The sequence below is a fragment of the Formica exsecta genome, unplaced genomic scaffold (genome assembly GCF_003651465.1).
Source record: "Formica exsecta isolate Colony F162 unplaced genomic scaffold, ASM365146v1 scaffold826, whole genome shotgun sequence".
Lineage (NCBI taxonomy): Eukaryota > Metazoa > Arthropoda > Insecta > Hymenoptera > Formicidae > Formica > Formica exsecta.
In genome coordinates this window covers 807,608-828,290 of record NW_021853596.1, presented here as the reverse complement: position 1 = coordinate 828,290, position 20,683 = coordinate 807,608, and the positions used below count along the sequence as shown (strand labels likewise).

The window sequence follows — 20,683 nt, the reverse complement described above, 5'->3', positions numbered from 1 at the left end:
TATATATGTCATCCCGCGATTTGAAGTCGAACATTCATCCGTGGCAGACACTGTAACAGCTAATCGCAATAATAGTCTGAGTTTGAGCTTTTATTTTAGCTCGTCATCGCAGTAGATAGTAAGTAATAATAGGTATAGATTCGTATATAATATATAAGTCATCGCTTATGTGTTTTTTTTTTTCTTTTCTTTTTCTCGCGTAATTCAGCATACCTTATGGAATACTTTTAAGATCTATTGTCACCACACGATTGATTGAGACGCGAGCAGCTGGTAGTATTATTACTTAAATTTTTTTAACGAGGTCAATTCATTAGTCGTTTTTTCTTATCGTCGATCTATTACAATGATCAATAATCAATCCTCTATCTAGCCTTCGTCAATTCGATCATATTGCATGCCAGTCTTATCTGTTAAGGAATGTATATTTACACAGCGTTATATAACTATGACCGTTTGTAAACCGAATAGTTTAGGAATTCATAATTCGGATGCGTATTGACAATCATCACAACAATGTGTTTTACGTATTAATGGAGTTGTCGCGTACAGAATTATCCTTTTCGAATTTGTGAGAGACGAGAATGATTTGATTCGATATGATAATCTTCGCTAAAGTAAATGCTAAATGCGCGTATTGTATCCTCTGCATTTTATATACAGGATAGTGAATCGGCGGCTCCGATGTACAGTATCTCGTATGATTAAAAAATTCTTATTTGAGACTTTTCTTCGTTGATAAGCATGATACATGTATAAATAAAATATGTCAGACAGTGCAGAATATAAGATTCCCGAAAAAACGCGAATTCGGGACGATGGGATATTCATCATTACGCGATTCTTGTACAACGAACTCTCCCAGTTTCCGTATTTCGCGTAGTTTCGTATAGACTTTAATCATCAATCTTAAGCAATGCAATAAATAGTGTAAAGTTTGTATAGACAATAATATAAGAAAAAGAACATTCTCAATAAAGAATAACAATATAATGGCAGTGAATAATCTCGAAACCAAATGCCAGATATGAATTCCTCCTTCTATTTTATTATATATATTCGTATTTCGGTATATCGTGTGCACTTAACAAATGGAATTATTTCTGCAGTAAATAATTTTAGTCAAAAATAAAATGCAGTATTAATTTCGATTTACGACAATGATTTGGCACACGTAACAATAGTAATGATAATAATTCATTATCGTTAAAAGTAGATTTTACTGCTTTAGCATTAAAATACTTTAATAGTTATGATATAAGAATAGCCATCGCTCTCTCGCATTCACAACAACATGCATTCACAGAGATAACTCAGATATGCGTGTATGCGTGAAAAGAAACACATACACACACAAGTACATTCTTCTTTTCATTCATAACCAATTGTATATACACACTCATGAAAAAGTATATATTTTATGTATATATATATGTACACATTCAATGTATATGTAACCGTAATATATATGTATTCATCTATCTTGCATGTTTCAGCAAGCAGCAACAGGTTTGCTTAAAAGATTCGTCTAAAATCTTGTGTTTCTAAAACTGTCAGTCGGCTTAATAACGTAACGAGCAAGACTTTAACAAGATCGGCTGATCTACTTTGCTACGCAATTAATACTTCTCTTTCTCTCTCTTTCTTCCTTTGTCTCGCGAGTATTTCTGACCATGATTACTCATAACTCTTAATAGAAATTGCATTTTATTCTTAACATATTTCTTTCGTCAAGGTAATTTCGTGAAATTTGACATAAAAATTATATTATTGCCATCAGTTGTAGCAGTTGGAACGTAATAATTATTATTTTACATCCTTCTCCCAACTATATCGAGGCTAAATACTCGCATTTATTCATGATAGTATCATCGTAGTGTGGGGATAGGATGAATTCTCATATTGCACTCAAGTATGACCTTATTAGATGTGAAATAAAGAACAGTATGTGCATCCTGTCGTAAGACGATCAAACCGTAGTGAGAAAAAAAGTGGGATACGAGAATGGACAATAGAAGAAAACGCGAAATGATAAATTACGATGAGTGACTTCAAAGGGTTGTATCCGCGAAGCACCGGATAAAGTATAGATTTCATTACCGCAAGAAATTTATGTCGAAAATCAAAAGGACTTGACGCGACTTCGGGACTGACCGTTCCGCGACTGGCTGCGCGGCGACGGTGTTGGCGTGGAGGTTGGCGTGGTTGTACCAGTAGCGGCGGCGGCGCGCGACGAACGCGATGAGTGCTTGCGACCGAATCGAAAGAATCGTCAGAAAAAGATCACCTCTTCCTCCAGCGGCTGCTGTTGTTGCTGTTGCGAGTGCTGTTCCGCGCCTCGCTGTTGTTGCTGTTGCTGCTGCGCATATGAGACTTCGGGCGGAGAGCGAGTGATTCGAAATGAACGATTCGACGAATACGTGTGACTCCCGCTGCCGATTCCGTGATGATGGCTATTTCCGAGCTCCGGCGAAGAGTACGCAGAACTAGTGACGATCGCCGGACTACTGCCCGTTCTAGAATGCCGATCTGGACTGTTATTACTCGCGGTACTGCTGCTTCTATCGATCGAGAAACATAATATAAAGCTTATTGTGGAATATCAACGTAATATAGATATGAAATGAGCCGATTCTACCTTGTATTGTTGTTACTCCCGCTGGCGAGCTTTAGCGGCAGTTGCTGTTTAACTGGCAGATTGCTCTGCACCTTTTGCTGATTTGTCGCGCTGATCAGATTCAGAGGGATGCGTTTGGCTTCAGATTGCGCTTTGCCGCGTGCGGTTTGCTGCATCGTTTCGGTGTTCTGCGTCAAGTGCGACAGATGAATCGAGCCGGTCGTGGAACTTCCGACCAACGTGACGCCCTGTCGTTCTAACGCCTCGAGTCGTCGATACAATTGATCCCGTTGCTGCGTCACATCCCGCTGCTCCGCGGCCAGTTGTTCTCTCTGGCGGGCCAGCTCTGCCCGTTCCTCCTCCAATTGGATTTTCTCCTGCTGAGAGGCGGCTCGAAACGCTGCTTTTTCTCGACAGAGCTGATCCTGCAGATTTCGCAACTCTTCCAACTGACGATTCGGATTCGGACGATTATTGGACGATTTACCCGTGCCGCCGTCTTTACACGCGACCAGTTGTGCCTGTAGACTATCGATCGTCGTCATCTGACTACTTATTATACAAAGCAACGTATAAACGTGATGAGACAAACGTATCGCCGCCCACTGCTGATCCTTGTTCGTCTCCAATTCTGAGCCTTCCTTCTCGTCGAGATTTTCTTTCGGTAACTCGCCGAGTTTCGGAACAGGAATTACGGTGTGCAATGCGTTCGGATCACGCAATGGGTGCCTCTCCTAAAAGCGCAATTAGAGTACTTAATGATTACATTTTCCTGTAACTATAATTATTATTTTTTGCTCTTTGTTTTCATATACCTTGTTGTGATCAAAACCGGCAAAAGTTTCGGCTCTTCGAGGCACACAAAGAGCCGGTGGAACGTAAGCTTCACTGTGACGTTCACCGGCGGAACTTAAGCTTCTCGATAAATTAGCGCCGCCCGCGCTAAACGACAACGAGCTAGCGAGACGTGTCGCTTCTTGCACGGCTACAAATACCTACGTTAAGAATAAAATTTATTTTTGATTGATTCATATTAACTAGATTAAAGATCCAATAAATGATTACAAAATATAATTTAGAATTAACATTAACCTCCTGCCATAATTGAGTGGTATCAGTCCTCTCGTTATGCACCAACCGAGTGTAATCGGCGACTTCCTTCTCAAGTTTCTCGATTCTCTCGTTGTCGCTCTCATTCCCGCTCCAAATGTTCGCCGCTTGTAAAAGTCGCATTTGCAAATTGATTTTCTCTTCAAATAGCAGCGCCTGCTCAGTATCTTTTTTTCGCAATTCGCCTGTAACCATAAATTTTTTATTTGCAAATATAATCGGCATACAAAATAATATTACAATAATATTAGAAGTTATGGAAAAAGTGAGAAAAAGTAGGACATACCAACAATTCTAAGTATGTGTGATTCTTTAGCTTTGGCGATACGTTGCTTCTCTTCGATAGAAACCAGCGAGATCGAGGAAGAGCGAATATCTCGCAATTCGTTACTATTTTCCATCAGCGCGTCGGCTTCGTTCTCGGACTCCTGCGGGCAAGCCTCGACTGCCGATCGAATAGCCCGTATCCATAGTTGTTTATCCTTTGGTTTCTGAATCTTCAGTTCAAACATCTCAGGTTCAGCCGGGTTGCTGCTTATCAGATAAATACTGGATTCCTGACGGGCTTTCTCGCGGACTAACAGCTTCTGCAGCGACACTATACCGGCTTTATTGTCAGGCACGAAGAACGCGTATTTCTGATCTCTCTCAGCCAAGAAAAACAATATGTCTGAGAGAACGACCACTACAATGGCAGTCATTTTGCCGCGACCTTGCATCAAGTATGCAGTGCCCTCAAACTTCAATATTCTGTTGATTATGTCTGACTTTTTAAATTTGGCACCACGATACGTAACGAATGATTTCGCATCAATCCTGTAGAAATGTTATCGTTTATAGTTTCGAAGAGATAAATGACGTTAAAGGAGAAAAGGAGTAAAAAGGAGAAAAAAATTTGAACTCACTTATTGTATATCTCTAATTTTCTATCTTCTCGTTCCTTATCGGCTACGCAGGCATCTACATCAGCTAAGATCTCCTTAACGAGGACCAGTGCTTTACGTAGATCTTCACCTTCGTCTTGCACAGTGCTGGTTTTAATAAGTGGCTCAATCAGCAATGGATATTTTGTCAAACGTTGAGTAACAAAAAGTATACACTCGGGTATACCTTTCTTTTTCAACAAGGGATTTGTCTAAGAACACAGAGATACACTATTTTAAACTGTACTGTTCACACTAGAATCCTACGTGAATTCGTTTGTGTTGCTTATTATTGTAACATACCTGACAGTGTCGTACAAAACGGGCGAAGCGAGGATCGTTACGCAGGTAATATTTGTATGCCTCGACAGCGTCCCGGTGACGACTACAAAACTCCCCGTACGCGCTCTTCATACGTTGCGCGTTATCACCTGAGAACTGCTCGACTAGAATGTCGACGATCGTGGAGACTACGGGATTGGCGCTCTGCCGCTTTCGCAGTTTTTGCAGAAATCGCAGATGAATGTCGATCAAATCCCGCAATCGGGGAAACATACGTTCGAGATCCGGCTGACCAAGACGAAAGTGCCGTCGCAGTCCCTCCGCGAAGATCTTTTCCATCGCGAGCAACACCAGGCAATGATGCTTTTCCGTGAGTACAAACTCATATATATGTTCCTGTCTCTTTACCTCGCGCTCACAATGATCGACGAGGCGCAGCGCAACGTTACGGCCGATTGCGGAGCTCCAGGAATCGGGTTCTTCCTTTCCCAAAGTTAGCTCGGGATCTATCTCCTCGAGATCACCCACGGTGAATTGATGAACGTCGTCACCAAAATCAAATTCTTCCCATCCGCTGAAAAAAAAATAAAAATTATTGTATTAGTTTTTTTTCATTGGTTTTCAGTTTTAATACAGCATTACGAGATATACCAGCAACATTGCTACTTTGATTAATACGTGGCCAAAGTTGATTATAATATCTATATAAAGGAAAAGAAAAAAAAGAAAAGACATTTACAAACCTGGGAAGATCACGATGCTGCCCGCTCTCGCCATCTTTTTCTTCGTTTATCGTTTGACTGAAAGAAAGACATAGCTTTGTTTCATAAAGCATTATATGTGATTAAAGAAAAAATCTTACTCTCCCCGTTAACAATGCATATAACGTTAGGTTGAATTCCAGCTTGAGAGATTCTTGAAATTAACGTATTGAGATGCCGGTTTTTTGTTAAAAAGACTGAAGAATATTACGCGTTACAAAACTGTCTTTCCAGTTTATTCTGGTGAGCCCCTATATAAATACAAACCTTATGTAAGACGATACTTAACATCTTCGTTTAAGCGTATGTGAATCTTCGTCCAATTCTCATTATTATATATATATATATATATATATATATATATATAATATCCGATATATTATTAAATTATACTGCATTGTTATAATATAATTATTGTTACTCATCGCAATACATAACCCCGATAAAGCTAACAAATTCAAGAGAAATTAAAATCTTTGATATTAAAAAGTGGATGACCTGCGAGAGCCTTTAAGTTCCTCCGAGTTCAGGTCGGGTAGGATACGCATCGTAAATACCACTTCCTTTTCCTCCGCTCCTATCATATCCTACGATTTGTGCTTAAGCTTCTCTAATTCATCGGGAACGCGGATTTACGTATGACGGGGAAATTCGAAGAACAGTATCCATTTTATGTACATTAGACCGTAAATCCCGACCCGACCTAAAACCCCTTGACAAATTATTGCAAAATCTGTCTATATGAATGTTCAAGTATGAAATCTCATGATGACATTGAGAAATGCGGGAACGATGAGGTAAAAAAATATGACAAAACTATCTGTGATTAACTAACTAACAAAGCTGAACTGGGTGTAAACTAAGTAAAAATGAAAAGAGAGATAGAAACTGTATGATAACACATGTCATGAACATGTATCTATTGTATGATATATATGTCTGATGTATATATATACATATATATAATTATCACGGAGAAAATACCTTATGGACTAACACACGTGAACTTACGCGCTAGAATTTAAGGCGAAGTTTACAACGAGAAGAGATAAAAGACAAAAAATATATATATCTCAATGTATGGACACAAATCATAGAAGAAGCAAGCACAAGATCAGAAGCACAGGCAGGGCAAAGATATGACGTTTCTTCCGACTATACAATACGAAAACTCGATTGCCGTTTGGACAGATTTGTGGACAATATGTGTATATGTGTAGGTGTGTGCGAGAAAAAAATCGAGGAACGAGACGCGCGCCTTTTTATCAGACGCGTGTAAGAATAACACACGAACAGAAACGCTTTCGGAACAGAATACAAGAGGAACACATCAGATATCAGAGACTTACTTGACTCCGAGCTTAGTAGCGACTCGCCGCCAAGGACTGTAGCTTGACATGGTTTTCTTGTGGCTGTTAATTTCCCTTTAATCGTCGTACAATCGATCGGTTTGCACGTGGTTGCACGAGAGGGAATGCACGGGAGAAGGAAAAAGCACATAACTGTATTAGGGCAACTTCATTTCGCCTGTGTTAGGCTGTTTTTTCCTCCATTTTCCTTGTTAATTTTTTTTCTTTTCGACTTTACGCGTCAATCTACCTATCTTAACGAACCGTTCCCCATACGCAAGCGATTTTTCTTTGTCAATAAATATCCTTGTATTCTTTTATCAAATGCGACATGACGTTGAAATTAAAATTAAGAAACTAAATAATCCTCAAAGCTACCAAGTCAATGTGCCATCGTCATTGCTTCACGTTGTCGTAGTAATTGTCGTAATTACGGATAATATCAATCGCTAATATTATTTCAAGTACAGCTTGTGTCATAATAAATCAAAAATTAGCTGAGGTAGTCTGAGCATGGTATTCTGTATAAGTAATACGTATAATATGTAAATAATATTATCAATCAAGATGTAGGCGACGCGAGGCTGAACGCGCTAAAGCTTGCCGTACTATTAATGTTGCTAAACTGCAAAATTAACGAAGAAATAATAAGCTTCTGAGCCAGCCAAAGCCTCGGAGTAACAAGCAGACGCACAATTCTTTTTTAGTTTAAGACTTTTCAAATATTTCACATATGTTATACTATCTACTACGTATATTAAATACAAAAGGAAAAAAATATTTTTATACTCAGTCAATAAAATTATTAAATATATTTTCGTTCCTAAAAATATATACGATGAAATAAAAATGAATCCTAATTTGCCAATTGAATTAAATACGCGATCCGAGTTACTCATTACTCGTTTCGCACAAGTATAAGAGGAGTTTATTACAAACTCCGAGCTTAGGCTCAGCGCCATGCCATTTGCGTGCGAATCTTGAACCACAGATACGCAGATCCAATGCAAAAGATGTATAATTTTCGTCGATGAAACTTATATTACCTTCCGCTTCCGGATGACGCTGGTAGAGGCAACGACGTCGTGGAACCACGTTTGTTAATGCTGCTGTTACTTGAAATTGTGGAAACACTCGACAAAGATTTTGACGCGGATTTGCTGGAGTGATGTTTAGACTTGACGCATTCCAGCATCAATTGATCCTTGCATCCTTGACTTTGATGAACCGATGCTCCGCAATCTGATTTGATAAAACAACAATTTATTAAAATATAATTCTACAAAAGTTAATTATTCACAAAAGGCGAGATAATCGCGTCTGATATAAATAGTTTTCTTACTATCGCAATGAAGGAGCGGCTTATTCGTCGAATGTTTCATACAAACATCACATAGTAAGCTTCCTTGAGATCCCACTGTCATCGTTACCCACAAATGTTGCTGCTGATTGGTTTTTTTCCCGCTTTTATCCTGGAATGACATTTTAGCATGGTTGATTCGTCAAAAACGTCTTTATTAGATATATTGCATAATTGCAATTTAGTTATCGTTTTACCTTCTTTTTACGAAAGAAGATGGAGCCGCGCTTTCTTCTAGTCTTTTCGGAATGATGATCATCGTATGCAGTACTACTGAAAAAATCAGCATAAATGTCGACATTGTTCAATTTCAAATAAGACATTTAAAATTATATCTTGTGTGATCAGCAGTGCAACTATAAAAGCGTTTTGATCTAATCACAGCTTATTATGAGATATAAAAGTATGTATGTATATGTGTAGCCTCGGTGCAATCAAAGCTATGTGTTTAAAAAGATATGTGTAGCATGCACAAGCTATGTGTGATATAGCAATTTTTGTAGATTGGCATTTAAAAGATTCAATAATTTTCGTTTAATGAGTCTTAAGTGACATTAAACTGCCATAATTACGAAGCAAATTGTAAATAGAATAAGCCTAACATTTTTTATAGAGTAAGTCCGGAAAATTTTCGGTAGCACCTCGTATATACGAGGTCTGATCAAAAAATATCCGATCTTATTTTTTTTTTTTGCGTCGATCAGCTGCAGCTCGGTATCAGACTTTGTATATATATACACGATATATGTCTCATTTTAAAATAACAAATGTATTTAGATTCATCTATGTTTGCAGTTGTAATATAACTACAGACTCTCTTTCTATTTGTGGCTGACAAAATTGATCGATTGGCGGCAAACCGGCGTACAAACCATTTCCATCAGAGATATTAAAAATATATTTGCAATATCATAAATAATGTTATTGAATATATATGAAGATTTCAGGCATCAAGTTTTACTCACTCGGTCAAAAGCTCGTCAAGGGATATCTGGACACTTGGAGTGCCCTCTCGGTCTTCGTGGAATTCGTGGCTGTGTGTTGTATGAAGATCCTCGGTTTCTGTCTCACTCCCGCTACCCTTTTCGTTTCTTTCATGACGGCTGTTTCATGCAGGATTGTTATAGCAAATTTTCAAGTACAAACACAAACTAAGCAACTATCGTGTAAAATAAAATATTATAATCGACATATTCTTCGATACTATATTACAGAAGAGCACATCGATATAATATTTTAAATAGCAAACTGCTTGCGTTTAAGAAAAATGATTACACGATTGGCAAATAATGAGAAAGAGAGAGAAAGAGAGAAAGAAAGAGAAGTATACTATTACTATTATTATTTTCAGTAATAATACTAGTATACTATTACTATTATTACTTTCAATAATGGATATACATATGTTTTATTTATTATTTTAGTCTCTCGTGTAGATAATGAAAGTTTCAAGATATTAATTATATTAATAAATAAATAATAGCAGACAGACTGGTATGACGTTTTCTTGCGTTCATGTTTCATGTAGCTTATGATACAACGACACGCGAGCAGTCATGCTAAAAGATCTACATAATGCAGAATGTTTTAAGCATTCATGAATGTAGACATCTCTCAAAAAGAGAGAGAAACAGAGACATCCCCATTTTACTAGTTTAAAAAAATTCATGCACGGACACATGTCTGTGTTTATTTTAGAAATAAGTTTCTACTTGTGCAAAAAATTGAAAATCTTAAAAAAAAAAAAAAGTAGAGAAAAAAGTGAAACAAGATGTAAATATATGCGCGTGAAAATATATGACACACGAGTACCTACGCACGCATGAAATGTGTGCATATAGCTTTTTGTGCGTTAATTTATAATAAGATCGCAAGCTAGATTACGATTGTTCGAAAGAACTTAAACGTTGTTCTTGTTTAAGAGAGACATGATCTTTAATCATAGAAAATGTATGTAATTTCTAAGATGTTTCTTTATCATTGATCTAGCTGTACGATCTTCATCTATTCGCATAACATACTTACGCTGCAAGTGAAGGCGTCGTCCGAGTTCCGGTTTCGGCTAAATGTGCGTGAACCTGCGGTGTAACGATCGAGGGCGTCGATATGGATTTCTGAAGAGGTAAACGCGAACCAGTCAGCCCTGGCATTAAACTGCTACTTTCTGCTAACCTCTGACTATCCCTCTTTATGACTATCTTCTGATATTCACTCTGTCAAAGAAAAATTCGCTATGTAGTATGCCTGTGCAGGAGAAAGAGGGAATCGCGTCCCTCGAAGAAGGATCTCTGAAATTTACCTGTACAAGATCAGCTTCGTTCAGCGAGTGAGTGCTCGTTTGTGACCTGCATGCCCGATTGCCTACGCTTACCGGTCCAGCACACGATTTCCCATCTAATTCTAGCTCGTTTTCGCTGTCTAGGCTACTTAAACTAATGCTGCGTTGTCGCTGAAACGAGTAAATGGGGTACGTTGTGATTGTGTGGCGAGCATTAGAGCGGCGGCTGCGGCGGGAAGCGTATAATGCGCAAGCGACCAGAGCCAGCCATGCCACCATCATAAAGCGAGAGTATCAAGAATGACCGGGCATTTGAGACCGATATAATTTCGACGAGTTCAGATCTCGATGCTACGCAGAACACGCGCGCAAAAATGAGATATTTTTATATCCTTTATATTTCTTAAATAATACAAAAAAAAATACAAAAATGCGCATAGCATTACATAAAGGTAATGACAAAATATTCTTTTGCGTAGCATCAAAATCCTGCGGCATCGAAACTTGAACTCACCGAGATCGGATCGTGCCCTGGTTTCAACAAGTAACGGACGATATTAACCATATTTTGGGCCTGCAGATGATTTTGCCCAGAGTATCGGCGGTTACCGCGTCGACTCTCTTCCAGATCCTCCAGATCCCCGGTCCAGCTGCGTCGCCTGTCTATACCCTGCGACTGTTGCGTGCGAGCGCGACCGCTTGCCGACGGGAAATGCGTCGGGGAACTGTTGGTAGAGCAATTGGCAAGGAAGAGGTCTGGATCGGAGCCAGTGTCATGGTGATGATTGTTACCGGAACGAGATACCAGCTCGGCGGTGATCAGTGGACACAGGGACGGGCAGGAGGAAGTCAATCTCTGCGGAGCGTCGGAGTTGTTGGACACGCGAATGTGGTACCCCAAAGTGCCCAACGTAAGGTCTCGCATACGCTGAATGCAATCGTGGATCTCGTGCAGCTGCTGCAAGTTCTCCTCTGTGAAAAAACAAATCGTATTGCTCGCGTTACATCATATTGAATTAAGAATACTTAATTGTAATTCAGAAAAAGGGATAACCAAAGCTCTATTAAATTTTACATCTTTTATTTCTACAGTTTATAAGTCGATTGTATTTGTTTTTTAATATAAATTAAAATTGTGTAACTTGTCAAATATTTAATAAATAAAACAACTATTATAGCTAGATGCATCAAATTTCAATTTTATATTCTTGCATCTACCTATCTTAACGAACCGTTCCCCATACGCAAGCGATTTTTCTTTGTCAATAAATATCCTTGTATTCTTTTATCAAATGCGACATGACGTTGAAATTAAAATTAAGAAACTAAATAATCCTCAAAGCTACCAAGTCAATGTGCCATCGTCATTGCTTCACGTTGTCGTAGTAATTGTCGTAATTACGGATAATATCAATCGCTAATATTATTTCAAGTACAGCTTGTGTCATAATAAACCAAAAATTAGCTGAGGTAGTCTGAGCATGGTATTCTGTATAAGTAATACGTATAATATGTAAATAATATTATCAATCAAGATGTAGGCGACGCGAGGCTGAACGCGCTAAAGCTTGCCGTACTATTAATGTTGCTAAACTGCAAAATTAACGAAGAAATAATAAGCTTCTGAGCCAGCCAAAGCCTCGGAGTAACAAGCAGACGCACAATTCTTTTTTAGTTTAAGACTTTTCAAATATTTCACATATGTTATACTATCTACTACGTATATTAAATACAAAAGGAAAAAAATATTTTTATACTCAGTCAATAAAATTATTAAATATATTTTCGTTCCTAAAAATATATACGATGAAATAAAAATGAATCCTAATTTGCCAATTGAATTAAATACGCGATCCGAGTTACTCATTACTCGTTTCGCACAAGTATAAGAGGAGTTTATTACAAACTCCGAGCTTAGGCTCAGCGCCATGCCATTTGCGTGCGAATCTTGAACCACAGATACGCAGATCCAATGCAAAAGATGTATAATTTTCGTCGATGAAACTTATATTACCTTCCGCTTCCGGATGACGCTGGTAGAGGCAACGACGTCGTGGAACCACGTTTGTTAATGCTGCTGTTACTTGAAATTGTGGAAACACTCGACAAAGATTTTGACGCGGATTTGCTGGAGTGATGTTTAGACTTGACGCATTCCAGCATCAATTGATCCTTGCATCCTTGACTTTGATGAACCGATGCTCCGCAATCTGATTTGATAAAACAATTTATTAAAATATAATTCTACAAAAGTTAATTATTCACAAAAGGCGAGATAATCGCGTCTGATATAAATAGTTTTCTTACTATCGCAATGAAGGAGCGGCTTATTCGTCGAATGTTTCATACAAACATCACATAGTAAGCTTCCTTGAGATCCCACTGTCATCGTTACCCACAAATGTTGCTGCTGATTGGTTTTTTTCCCGCTTTTATCCTGGAATGACATTTTAGCATGGTTGATTCGTCAAAAACGTCTTTATTAGATATATTGCATAATTGCAATTTAGTTATCGTTTTACCTTCTTTTTACGAAAGAAGATGGAGCCGCGCTTTCTTCTAGTCTTTTCGGAATGATGATCATCGTATGCAGTACTACTGAAAAAATCAGCATAAATGTCGACATTGTTCAATTTCAAATAAGACATTTAAAATTATATCTTGTGTGATCAGCAGTGCAACTATAAAAGCGTTTTGATCTAATCACAGCTTATTATGAGATATAAAAGTATGTATGTATATGTGTAGCCTCGGTGCAATCAAAGCTATGTGTTTAAAAAGATATGTGTAGCATGCACAAGCTATGTGTGATATAGCAATTTTTGTAGATTGGCATTTAAAAGATTCAATAATTTTCGTTTAATGAGTCTTAAGTGACATTAAACTGCCATAATTACGAAGCAAATTGTAAATAGAATAAGCCTAACATTTTTTATAGAGTAAGTCCGGAAAATTTTCGGTAGCACCTCGTATATACGAGGTCTGATCAAAAAATATCCGATCTTATTTTTTTTTTTTGCGTCGATCAGCTGCAGCTCGGTATCAGACTTTGTATATATATACACGATATATGTCTCATTTTAAAATAACAAATGTATTTAGATTCATCTATGTTTGCAGTTGTAATATAACTACAGACTCTCTTTCTATTTGTGGCTGACAAAATTGATCGATTGGCGGCAAACCGGCGTACAAACCATTTCCATCAGAGATATTAAAAATATATTTGCAATATCATAAATAATGTTATTGAATATATATGAAGATTTCAGGCATCAAGTTTTACTCACTCGGTCAAAAGCTCGTCAAGGGATATCTGGACACTTGGAGTGCCCTCTCGGTCTTCGTGGAATTCGTGGCTGTGTGTTGTATGAAGATCCTCGGTTTCTGTCTCACTCCCGCTACCCTTTTCGTTTCTTTCATGACGGCTGTTTCATGCAGGATTGTTATAGCAAATTTTCAAGTACAAACACAAACTAAGCAACTATCGTGTAAAATAAAATATTATAATCGACATATTCTTCGATACTATATTACAGAAGAGCACATCGATATAATATTTTAAATAGCAAACTGCTTGCGTTTAAGAAAAATGATTACACGATTGGCAAATAATGAGAAAGAGAGAGAAAGAGAGAAAGAAAGAGAAGTATACTATTACTATTATTATTTTCAGTAATAATACTAGTATACTATTACTATTATTACTTTCAATAATGGATATACATATGTTTTATTTATTATTTTAGTCTCTCGTGTAGATAATGAAAGTTTCAAGATATTAATTATATTAATAAATAAATAATAGCAGACAGACTGGTATGACGTTTTCTTGCGTTCATGTTTCATGTAGCTTATGATACAACGACACGCGAGCAGTCATGCTAAAAGATCTACATAATGCAGAATGTTTTAAGCATTCATGAATGTAGACATCTCTCAAAAAGAGAGAGAAACAGAGACATCCCCATTTTACTAGTTTAAAAAAATTCATGCACGGACACATGTCTGTGTTTATTTTAGAAATAAGTTTCTACTTGTGCAAAAAATTGAAAATCTTAAAAAAAAAAAAAAGTAGAGAAAAAAGTGAAACAAGATGTAAATATATGCGCGTGAAAATATATGACACACGAGTACCTACGCACGCATGAAATGTGTGCATATAGCTTTTTGTGCGTTAATTTATAATAAGATCGCAAGCTAGATTACGATTGTTCGAAAGAACTTAAACGTTGTTCTTGTTTAAGAGAGACATGATCTTTAATCATAGAAAATGTATGTAATTTCTAAGATGTTTCTTTATCATTGATCTAGCTGTACGATCTTCATCTATTCGCATAACATACTTACGCTGCAAGTGAAGGCGTCGTCCGAGTTCCGGTTTCGGCTAAATGTGCGTGAACCTGCGGTGTAACGATCGAGGGCGTCGATATGGATTTCTGAAGAGGTAAACGCGAACCAGTCAGCCCTGGCATTAAACTGCTACTTTCTGCTAACCTCTGACTATCCCTCTTTATGACTATCTTCTGATATTCACTCTGTCAAAGAAAAATTCGCTATGTAGTATGCCTGTGCAGGAGAAAGAGGGAATCGCGTCCCTCGAAGAAGGATCTCTGAAATTTACCTGTACAAGATCAGCTTCGTTCAGCGAGTGAGTGCTCGTTTGTGACCTGCATGCCCGATTGCCTACGCTTACCGGTCCAGCACACGATTTCCCATCTAATTCTAGCTCGTTTTCGCTGTCTAGGCTACTTAAACTAATGCTGCGTTGTCGCTGAAACGAGTAAATGGGGTACGTTGTGATTGTGTGGCGAGCATTAGAGCGGCGGCTGCGGCGGGAAGCGTATAATGCGCAAGCGACCAGAGCCAGCCATGCCACCATCATAAAGCGAGAGTATCAAGAATGACCGGGCATTTGAGACCGATATAATTTCGACGAGTTCAGATCTCGATGCTACGCAGAACACGCGCGCAAAAATGAGATATTTTTATATCCTTTATATTTCTTAAATAATACAAAAAAAAAATACAAAAATGCGCATAGCATTACATAAAGGTAATGACAAAATATTCTTTTGCGTAGCATCAAAATCCTGCGGCATCGAAACTTGAACTCACCGAGATCGGATCGTGCCCTGGTTTCAACAAGTAACGGACGATATTAACCATATTTTGGGCCTGCAGATGATTTTGCCCAGAGTATCGGCGGTTACCGCGTCGACTCTCTTCCAGATCCTCCAGATCCCCGGTCCAGCTGCGTCGCCTGTCTATACCCTGCGACTGTTGCGTGCGAGCGCGACCGCTTGCCGACGGGAAATGCGTCGGGGAACTGTTGGTAGAGCAATTGGCAAGGAAGAGGTCTGGATCGGAGCCAGTGTCATGGTGATGATTGTTACCGGAACGAGATACCAGCTCGGCGGTGATCAGTGGACACAGGGACGGGCAGGAGGAAGTCAATCTCTGCGGAGCGTCGGAGTTGTTGGACACGCGAATGTGGTACCCCAAAGTGCCCAACGTAAGGTCTCGCATACGCTGAATGCAATCGTGGATCTCGTGCAGCTGCTGCAAGTTCTCCTCTGTGAAAAAACAAATCGTATTGCTCGCGTTACATCATATTGAATTAAGAATACTTAATTGTAATTCAGAAAAAGGGATAACCAAAGCTCTATTAAATTTTACATCTTTTATTTCTACAGTTTATAAGTCGATTGTATTTGTTTTTTAATATAAATTAAAATTGTGTAACTTGTCAAATATTTAATAAATAAAACAACTATTATAGCTAGATGCATCAAATTTCAATTTTATATTCTTGCATTTGCCATCTGCTAAAGCTTGTGAAACATTACCTAAGACCGGATAGTTCTTGGCCAGACCGGGTGAGTGCGGGGTGACGCTAATGATGGGTACCAGAGGATTAGGCTGGCTTTGTATATTAGTGCCGAGTGCGAGCAACGGGTGTTGCTGTTGCTGCCGCTGGTGCTGCTGTTCCTCGCCGCTCTCGGACATGACGATCGACGCTTTGTCTTTGGTGATGTAGCCAATTTCCGTGACTATGCCGCCGTGCAGACTCAGGCCGCGCAGATCTCCATTAATGATAGGCGGCACGCGATCGCAGTCGGAGTGCGATGAGCCAAGGTAATCGGTTATTACATCCTCCTCGCTATCCTCGCCGCTGTTCGGACACTCGTCTGCAAGCATACACGACATTCCTGTCTGACAAGTGTATCTTCAAGATCGGCAAACAATATCGTCGCCATCGTCCCTGTATTAACTGTGTTAATTTGACAAGACCGTGCTACCAGGAAGAACTGGGCTCTACTACCAAACTCCTCCGTTCTATTTCAGGACATTAGTGTGCGCAACGAGAGACACGAGTGTTAGGTTTTTCGTCGCTCGATAGTGAAAGCGCGCGGTGGGGTGAAGGGATGGTGTAAAAAGAGCAAAGTAGTTTATTGGCGCGATGCATACGACGAGTCGTGTGTAATCGGAGGGAGAGTTCCAAAGCGCGATACCGGAAAACCGATATCTAAACGTCGTCCTCCTCGCGCCACCTCACTATTGACTCACTGGGGCTTGGGAACAAACGAGCGACTCTGCGACAATCGCGTCGGCCCCCGCGACGGCGTCATCTCCACGGACTCCGGCTCCACTCTCTCTCTCTCTTTCTCTCTTGGATACCGCATAAAGGCATATTCAATGGAAATCAGGTCAAATCTCGTATTCCGCCAACGACAATTTGCGTCTCTCTTAAGTAAGCGGATAACGTAACATTGCCCTCTTGAAGATTTTCCTTTCGATATGTTTTATCGAAACAAGCTCTCTCTTTCTATTCGAGTTGATAATATCGTCAAGTACACTAAGGTCAAACCAAATACCGAATCGGGCAACCGCACGCGAGTGTTGAATTTTAAAGATCTCACGATTTCACAGCGCCGTAGAAATCGATGAAACGACATCAGTTCATTAGTTGCTTATTCTCAAACTGCACGCGGTTCGAACAACCTCTTGCATTACCTCGTCTGTGAGAAACAACCCAGAGAATCGTAACTTAACGCGTCACATGGTAAGGATAAGGTAAGGTACAACTACAAGATTCGATTCAACTTGTGCCGCAGCCGCCGCAGCTCTTAATTTTGACGTAAGCAGGATCTATGCGGAATCTATCTATAATTCCGGCGACGCGTTAATAATGTCGACGTTTTTTACACGCGCTGCCCATACTGCCAATTGTAGTTCGCGTAGGATTTCTCACGGATCTCTCTGCTCTCTCTCTCTTTATCGTAGGCTGTACAGGCCCCGAGTATTTTGTGTATTTTCCCAGGAGAGGTCCTTTCTCCTCGATCTTCTCTAGCAATATATAATCGCGACGACGGATTTCATCGCCGTCATCTGACGAAAACCTTGGGACGGATGTGCGCGAGATAATAGCGTACCGTGGCCGGAGCGACTTTTCCGGGTGGAAAGGGGCTGACAGACTGTTGCTTTTCCCCCTGTGTAGCTCCCGGAGCGCGAATTGATCCACTGGTCCGTGCGCACCACCCCGCCGTCTCCGTGCACCCCTGCGACCCTACAACTCGCCGCCGCCAACCTTCAACTCGCGTTTCCTTTACCACCACCACCTCTATTGGCATCAGCGCAGCGGCATGTTTGTTAGATTTGTATCTTTCCATCTCTTGCGAAGTGTGGCCCGATACGAATCTTCAACTTCCATCCACCTCTGGATATCTCCGCGGCTTTTCACGTCCTCCCGCAGATAATAATCTTTCAGCTTTTGGAAATTTTATCAGGGCAATTTCATCGTCTTCTTTGGAAGCTCTATTAAGAGATGTAAAACGCTCTAAATATCTTTATGAATAAACTAATAATTTCATCAATATCGATCAACTTGGATTCAAGTTCAAATCTATGTCCGTTTCTCACTTTCTGCAAATAGAATTATAAAGAGACGAAGAGAGAGAATTATAGTTGAAGGTTACGACCGATTGATATTAGTGAATTAGAGAATTCCTCGTTAAAATTTTATTAAAATAAAATCTGTTGGGAAATAACTTTTTTCTCTTTGTTTGTAATATCGAAATTTTAATAATAGTTTGTAATATTGAAATTTTAATAATAGTTTGTAATATTGAAATTTTAATTTAAAGTTAAAGCTCTTCAATCTTTAATTATTTATAACTTATAAGTTAAAATTTATAAGAACTGAGATGCTTTGATATTGAAGCGATTTTATATATATATATGCATGCATGTTATATAAGAATTTTTGTATCGTAATTTTTAAACATGTTCTAAAATGTTTTTGAAATTAAATCTCATATATGATATTAAGACTGATATTATGAGAACTATTATCTAGTAGGCTCTTTTTGCATTCATATTCTATGTTTATCTAATGTGTGTGTGTGTGTGTATGTGTGTGTGTTTCGTTTAAACTTTAATATTGTTTTAAAAAAGATACGCGATTTCCGAAATATTACGTGCAAATCTATCCATATAAATTTATAAATTATAAGCGATAAAACTGTATGAAAATTGCTATTATTATTAATTATTATTATTATATATTATTTTATTAATTTTAGTCATTAAAAAATTATTTGCCGATAATCCCAATTTTGCTTTACATATATATTTTATGAGAACTATTATCTAGTAGGCTCTTTTTGCATTCATATTCTATGTTTATCTAAATGCGAGATATAAGAAAGAAGAAAGAGAAAGAGAGACATGTATCTTGCATTTCTAAACGCATTAAATAACTAAATACTTGTAACTTTACCTCACAATAAAACTCTCCACCTGTTCCAATATTCATATCTTCAATACAGCATATTTCTTCATGTGATAGTTCTCTATCAATTCGTCGCAAAAAGGTTTCGCCGCAGTAGTAACAAATATCGACGATACAAACAACAACCCTTCGACAACGGCATCCGTTACCAGGAATGTTCTGAGAGCAAGAGAGAGAGAGAGAAACAGATGCAATTGTGTTACTCCAGTTGGCATTTGAATGTAGGCCGCGGTGACTCCGACTTGGTATTATCAGCATTATTAAATATTCTGGTAGTAATGATTTTCGCTGGGGTAGCCCGTAACGATCGGCCCCCCTTCGTCGTGAGAGAAAGAGAGAGAACTCCTCTCGGCGACGAGAGCGTCGGATCGCCAGTATTCAATACAGCGATACTTATTGGCTTGCACGTGGAGGGAAGCCTTTTAGCGCTCGCATGGTAATTATCTTGTAGATGACGATACGAAATTCCACATTTGCGCTAAGAAATAATAACTGGGGTACTCGAATTTTTCCCATTCTGAAAAAAGTTTTGGTATCTCGTAGCTTTTAAATGATATTATAAACAGATATATAGGCTAAGATTAAGATTAATATCATCTTCTGATTTTTCTTCTTCCTCTCATAAAAGATAATTGATTGCTCTGCAGAAAAATTAACTGTATTATTTTCGTTGTAGTGTACACATTAAACGCAAAGCTGATATTAATTAATTTTTAGATACTCGTGGAATGGAATTTTCATAATAAAATATCGCAGTAAGCGTTTTACCGCACCGTTTAGCGTTAATTTCGTCGCTTTAACGAACGAGTTAAACACAGGCGAAAATTTACAGATTAGGTTCCTCCAATAGAATGTCTTGTGCTCGTGCAGAGGCATAATACGGATATAATATAAACGTAATAAAAAAAAGAAACTTCTGCAGTTATGCTTTAAGTGATTTTTAAAATATTTCAAAAGAAAAAAACTCTTAAGATCAAAAAGCATGCTGAGATTAGTGATCTGTAAATGTAAATATAATTTAATATTAAAAAAACCATTTTAAAAAATAATTTTTCTATTGAAATTATATGTGTGTATACACATATGTATATAATATAATACGGATTAAATTTCAATATTACAAACAAAGAGAAAAAGTTATTTTCTTAATAAAATTATCTTATCTTATTGTTAATAAAATTTTAATATAAAATTCTTTAATTCACAAAT

At 38.3% G+C, this 20,683-nt stretch overlaps 1 protein-coding gene across 8 annotated transcripts in view; it reads right to left on the bottom strand.

The window, feature by feature from the left end:
- Positions 1 to 189: 189 nt before the first annotated feature.
- LOC115244590 (A-kinase anchor protein 13) overlaps positions 190 to 20,683 on the bottom strand; it is a 25,313-nt gene continuing 4,819 nt past the window's right edge. The window contains exons 3-19 of one of the 8 annotated variants that reach the window (XM_029822365.1): positions 16,530 to 16,871; positions 15,799 to 16,256; positions 15,305 to 15,454; positions 15,031 to 15,218; positions 13,971 to 14,108; positions 13,203 to 13,278; positions 12,988 to 13,117; positions 12,695 to 12,890; positions 7,043 to 7,117; positions 5,676 to 5,732; positions 4,954 to 5,506; positions 4,633 to 4,862; positions 4,014 to 4,543; positions 3,710 to 3,912; positions 3,433 to 3,612; positions 2,639 to 3,351; positions 190 to 2,561 (exon numbers count right to left, since the gene is read on the bottom strand). In XM_029822365.1, coding sequence (XP_029678225.1) covers positions 2,273 to 2,561; positions 2,639 to 3,351; positions 3,433 to 3,612; positions 3,710 to 3,912; positions 4,014 to 4,543; positions 4,633 to 4,862; positions 4,954 to 5,506; positions 5,676 to 5,732; positions 7,043 to 7,117; positions 12,695 to 12,890; positions 12,988 to 13,117; positions 13,203 to 13,278; positions 13,971 to 14,108; positions 15,031 to 15,218; positions 15,305 to 15,454; positions 15,799 to 16,256; positions 16,530 to 16,871 — 4,508 coding nt within the window. In that variant the 3' untranslated portion in view covers positions 190 to 2,272. Of the gene's footprint in view, positions 2,562 to 2,638; positions 3,352 to 3,432; positions 3,613 to 3,709; positions 3,913 to 4,013; positions 4,544 to 4,632; positions 4,863 to 4,953; positions 5,507 to 5,675; positions 5,733 to 7,042; positions 7,118 to 8,088; positions 8,285 to 8,384; positions 8,515 to 8,599; positions 8,676 to 9,367; positions 9,506 to 10,427; positions 10,616 to 10,701; positions 10,852 to 11,194; positions 11,649 to 12,694; positions 12,891 to 12,987; positions 13,118 to 13,202; positions 13,279 to 13,970; positions 14,109 to 15,030; positions 15,219 to 15,304; positions 15,455 to 15,798; positions 16,257 to 16,529; positions 16,872 to 20,683 lie in introns of those variants that run through there. The other 7 variants (XM_029822357.1, XM_029822359.1, XM_029822358.1 and 4 more) reach the window with 7 other exon arrangements.